This window comes from Tuber melanosporum (assembly GCF_000151645.1).
Source record: "Tuber melanosporum whole genome shotgun sequence assembly, scaffold_26, strain Mel28".
Lineage (NCBI taxonomy): Eukaryota > Fungi > Ascomycota > Pezizomycetes > Pezizales > Tuberaceae > Tuber > Tuber melanosporum.
This window is the reverse complement of record NW_003298930.1, coordinates 881553-887583: the sequence shown is the minus strand read 5'-3', so window position 1 is coordinate 887583 and position 6031 is coordinate 881553. Positions and strand designations below refer to the sequence as shown.

Sequence of the window (6031 nt, the reverse complement as noted above, 5' to 3'; positions counted from 1 at the left end):
GGATGAAATAGATGGTGAAATAGATACATTTATTGCACAGGGGGGTTTCCAGACAGTGGAGAGTAGTGTACATCAGCGCACTTCACATAGGATTGCTATTATGCATCAGAGACACGATAGGCTGTGACGTAAAGCCCAAATTACTATGAGATAGATTGCCTACAAGGTCTATGAGAAGGCACAGATGAAGTCACAACTGAGGTGTTTTGAGCTCTACAATCAGCTTGCATGTCAAGGTTGGCTCCAAACCATGGCTGGCTGGATTTTCGAGGCATATGCACCTGACTGATTTAGAAATGGTAGAACTTTTAAGGCTGCTGAACATCCGATTAGAGACTGCAACACCCCACCCCAAATTCAAGACATGTCGGTCCAAATCCCTTAATTATTTTACAAATGCCAGCAGTTGGGCCATACAGGTTCAAGTGATGGGTGGCAAAGGTATCGAAAAAGATGCGAACGGAAAATACTTCCTCCCTTATAACGCCAACTTTGAATCGGTTAATAGACTAGTGTTTAGTGCTTTAGACACCTTGGTTCTACTGCAAATCACCATCACCAAGAGCTAAGATATCAAAGTTAGTAGAGTGAAGAAGCTTTGCGAATCATTGTCGACTATCAAAAATATACACATTGTTTTCGTTATCCCAGAAGACTGTGTAAGCGAATTCTCGAGATCTCAGAGTGTACCAGAAGCTAGAGTTATTAAGCTAAAGGCAAGGGACCTGAAGATCAACCAGTTCTGACTAGTTCTTAAGGGGAAGATAATGGAATTGATGGCTCTTGGTGGGCCTTTTGAGGTACTGGACAGGGGTGGAGATCCGAATAAAAGTGGCAGTAGGGATGATGATGTGGGAGATATGGTGATGGGTGGCACACAATCGGGTATGATATATGGTATTACTGGATGCCATGGCTGCCAGTTAGTATTGAGGATTTTTTATACAAATGGCAATAGGGTTAGTCTCTGGTTAGTGGGAGTGACTTCTGTTTGGAGTTGGTTGTGAATTTGTGTTTTGTGGAAACCCCTTTTGCAATTGCTCCTTCCCCTTTTTCACCCTTCCTGGCACTTTGTAAAGGACACCTTTTTTCCTTTTCGCTTCTTTATCCTTGAGAAGATAATCACTGTAAGATGGGATATGTTTTCTTGTAAACAGCATAGCAAAAAATTCACCCATGAGGATATCGTTTGTTCACTGCAAATTTCAAACTACTATCGTTGCAGTCTGTAATTGCGCAATCACTCTCCAGGCTGCTAGGCTACCCTATGAGATCGCTCTAGCCCACACCTGAGTATCATACCCGTGATATGGTACTAGGCAAGGGGGAGGGGGCAGATAGGATAACTAATCTGGGCTTGGCGCTTGTCGGGCTAGTATAGTCGTCTATATACTCACCCAGTGGCTGTTCATCCACTCCGGGTTAGCCCCAAGATTAGGTAAGCGCCACCTGTACTAGCGTCCTCACCCAGCAGCCTGCCTCCCGCAGAATCAGTTCAAGGCTAACGTTGCCTGATGGATCGATTGATAAAGTGTCAATTTGGAGTGATTCCGGTATCGCTCCGTGCGATGGGCCAGGCTTGGGGGCCTCCGAGTAGACTAAATGGGGGCTTGGTCTTCCGTTGTGCTAGGATCTTAATGTGGGTTTTAGTCAGGGTTTCCAGTCATCCACCCTGTCCAGGATGGCGCCAGGGAAGTCAGTCCCGTCCAAGGACGAGACAGTCTGGTCCTTCGTCGTCCTCACCCCGTCTTGGACGGACGGGACAACTGGAATCAGTGGTTTTAGTTTGCGCAGAGAGCCAAGGCCAGCCCCCTGTACTCTCGGGATCATGGCAAATAGGCCTTATGGGCGTATTGGCTCTAGGCTGATGTATTACAGGCTCTGAGGGGGTGGATCCATATTAAGTTTGTCAGTCAGCTGGGCGGTCGGGAATTGGGCGATCACTGGCTATCACTCGGCCTCAAATGAAAGGAATAAAGTGTTACCACACGATACACAATAATTACATCTGGTGAGGATAGTGCTTCCATGTCGCTCCACCTTGAATATTGTCCGAGCACAACCCGGACTGAAACCAGAGCCTTGGTATAGCTCATTATGAGAACGTATGTCCCTGTGGACAGAAATGAAAAAGTAGAAAGTATGACCCCCGCCATAGCTAACCCTTCCACCTCTCAGTCCTAGGCCCCCTTGCTATTGCCTAAACACAACCTCCCATATCTCTATATCTCCCATGGTCTAAGTTTCCCTATACCATATTAACACTTGTCGGGTGGAAGGACTCCCGCCGGTCGAAAACATACCTTTAGGTCTTATAGGGAATCGGTGTGTTGTTCCGGGAGTAGTGGGAGCTTGTTCATCTGAGGGGGCGCCACCTTTGCCGCACGCAGCTCCCGGGGTGGTTGGTCGCTGTTGCCCTAAGGAGGCGACAGTTTAGTATTGGGGAACGGACCAATTCATGAAGGGGGCACACCTCTGTCTCTCCAGGCCTTTCTTTGCGTGAAGGATTTCCAGACACGCCGCATTCTCCGGCTCGCATATTCCAAGAATGCGATCTCTGGATATCTCGTTTTTATCTCCACTTATTCCGTACAAGCGCATATTCTGTCAGGACAAGAAGGATATCTTCCCATTTTTACTGACACCCCTGAGCACTAGCGCACACGTTGCTAGATCAGAGTCTCATCAGCACCGGGAGGGAGACGAAACTCCGATTTGGTGACTTGAGTAGGATGATTGTTTATTCAATGAAATCAGGGAGCTAATTACCTGCAGGTAGCCACAACGGCGCAGCCGTCAGCCTTGGCACGGAATTGGAGGTCGTTAAACCCGACGATGAAGCCGTTCATCATAACAAGGTTTTTAGGTCAGACAATGAAGGAATTGTAGCTACGGTGAAAGCAATGGGTAATTCCAATGTGAAGAAAAGAATGGATTCCGTTCTGGAAATTCTAAAGTTCATCCTTTGAGCATATTTAGTACCGTGGTTAACGCCGATATAAACTGACATTTGGAATAGGATGACGCATCTAATTATTGGTTTCATTGAATTTCTTCCTTGCAACTAGCATACGAATGGTTTTACATCGGGGTCAATAATTGAACCGGGTCCTGTAGTTTATGATAAGAGATAAGGGAAAGGTAAGAAAAAAGAAGTAAATATCATATATGGTATCATACTATCATACTGTAGTTTTCAAGAGAGCGCCTTCTGATAGTAGATTCACCCATCCCTAACCAGGGAGCAGCCAGAGTTGACCACTGAGAAGGAGCTGGTTTAACCAGAAAAAAAAAGTATTCCCACCCATATCCCGCCTTACCGTGTTCGAGTAATCTTTATGTGGGTTAAATTCTGTCCACACGCTCGCGGGGAATATCTGCTTAATCAGTTCGTACCAGCGGCGATCCACCATATTAGTCATTGTAGGGTTGTCTCTATTGGGATTCGGAGTGCGGGTCTGGGGGGTAGGCGATGGGGATGAAGGAAAATGAAATAATAATCCGTTGGGCCCCAGGGTGCGATTGACGATAAAATAGTAGAATTCAAAGTGCTATCGAGCGAGTTAGTGATCGCGAAAAGGAATGAAGAGGTGGAAGAAATACCTGGGGTATTGTCGCTTCGCCGCGGACGAGCAGTAAATCATCGACCGAAACTCTGAGCCACTCCCTGCATCTAGACATTCTCCTAGCACGTTTGGGAAAGAGCCATACGGCCTCGCCTTTCTTAACCGTCTCTCCCTCTCCGGTGGGGGAAGCAACATTAGTGCCTAGTGCGTGTTAGCCGTATGTCAACTTCAAAAATTGGAGCATGCACAACACCTACCATCATAAAAAACAAACGGAATGCTGATCTCCTTATTCTTAATCTTCTCCTGCAAAGCCAAAAGCTCCCTCCTCAAGGTCTCACTGCTACTGAAAACAGATCACCGATAACTTTATCTATGGCTTGCTCAAAAGTACTATCGGCAGCCTGGGCCGAGTTAAGTGTGTAATAAACATCCTTCAAGTTCAAGGTGAACAGATCCAGTTCCGAAGCCACAAAGTTCAAATACTGGTCATAAAGGGAGAATTTATAGAGGGGAGAAAGTTTTGTTGTATCGTACTATCCGTCATTGAACATGATTTGCAAGAGCCTCTCCAGCACTCAGTCCCCCTCACCCCTCTTTTCCAATGACCTCTCATCCCCTAGCCTCAGAACGCTCGCAACCCTGCGGGAACCGTGCGAGAAGGTGACCGGAGGAGAACATATTAAGAATATTCCCCCGAAACATCCCCCAAATTCCCAGAAGAGTGCCATGGGTGAAGTCTTCGCACACACCAAAGTGGCTTACCAGCAAAAAAATGTTAAAAATTGGTGAGGTCACAAAGTAGTGTGTGCGAAGACTTCACCCATGGCACTTGTACCTGGGGGTGTGCTGAATGCTCTCATTTTATTGATATTTGATGAAAATGAAAAGTGTAGGTTACACGATTGAAGATTGAGAGTGATGGAGAGGGAGAGTAATGGAGAGAGGGAGAGGGGGGGAGAGGGAGAGAGAGGGAGAGAGAGGGAGAGAGAGGGAGAGAGGGAGAGAGGGAGAGAGGGAGAGAGGGAGAGGAAGTCTAGAGACAGGCGTAGAGAGTGTCACAAACAAACCCCCAGCTAAACCCAAATAAGAAACTTTCAAGTAGTTTATGTGTTGTGACTCCAAGGTAGCATTATCACCATAACAACGAAGGGAAGACTCCCAACATTATCCTACAGTATCGGTATACACAAACTGGCGGTAAACCCATAATATCATAGAGTTGGCACCTTAATTAATTTCTCTTAGTGCTCAGGATAAGGCACCCTATTACTGGTGGATCTGTCGACTTTGGGCGAGTTAATAGCAACCTTGTATTGTCTAGCACGATCGGTGATTTCAGATACAAGACGAGAGCCAACCTTCCGCCAGGAGCAGATAGTCACTACTTTCCCCAATGTTGTTATTCACCAGGTTTCTGATGATGACGAATTCCTTATCATTGCTTGAAATGGTACGGTTCCCGGGGGAATACGGCCGACATATGGTTGTTAATGTTGACCGCGATATCAGGAATCTGGGACTGCCAATCGTCTCAGGAAGTTATTGAGTTTGTTTGTCGCAGTATAGCTGCTAAGCAAGAACTACATACTATATAGCTACAATAATAAAATTCAGAAAACAAATAATTAGAAACAAACACATGTCCAATTGTTGTTATTCGTTGTGTTGCTGAGCCTTCCAGGACACGTACCGCTGGGCCATGAAGGTACGGTCACACTGGTTAGTTCTTGGTCGGCTCTCGATACATTCTCATTTGCTACGCATGTGGGGAGCTTGAGTCAATATCAGCTTTCTGTTTGGGGCGGGTGGTAGGTGTTATACCAGCATTTGAGCGTCCTCTCGGCCCAGGGAATAGGTAATTACCAAATTAACCATCGGAAGAGCCAGGGGTCACAGGTGCTCACTCGGAATCAACAGCCAGTGGACCCAGCACCTCACACCACTGTACCCTCCCGGTGCTTTATAAGGTCTGACCAGACTCCCCACACCCAGATAGGCCTTGTTACACCATTCCGCATTCAGTCGCCCGTTCGCGCAAAACATGTCTTGTGGTGAGAAAAAGATGAATAAAGGTGACCAAAAAAAAAACCTTCATTCAGGGTACAGAGATTACCTTTACCCCACACCTTATTTAGGCAACCCCCCTCACGATAGCGTATGTCGGTCAGGCAAACAGGTGGATGGGCGGGAATAGGCGGCGATCACGGCCTATCACCTCGTATCACAACTAGCACCTACCCATTGTGGAAGAGGTGTTGCGGTATGAATACATCGTGTAAAGGTAGCGCTTCCATGTCACTCGGATGGTGGGCCAGAATGCGCAGTATAGCCTACTATGAAAGATGGAAGTTCCTGTGAAAGAACGAAGTAAACAAGGAATACAATACAACGAAATACAACAACTGCCCTGACCGTTCCCCGCCCTCTGAAGCTCTTTCACTAATCATTCAATATGCTTCAGT

General features: G+C 46.6%; 1 protein-coding gene across 1 annotated transcript; it reads right to left on the bottom strand.

The window, feature by feature from the left end:
• Positions 1-3233: 3233 nt before the first annotated feature.
• GSTUM_00006420001 (uncharacterized protein) lies at positions 3234-3999 on the bottom strand (the record flags this gene model as incomplete). Its single annotated transcript, XM_002838589.1, has 4 exons — positions 3234-3551; positions 3604-3767; positions 3824-3902; positions 3961-3999. The coding sequence occupies 4 exons, from the start codon at positions 3997-3999 to the stop codon at positions 3234-3236; spliced, it is 600 nt and encodes a 199-aa protein (XP_002838635.1).
• Between the last annotated feature and the right edge of the window lie 2032 nt (positions 4000-6031).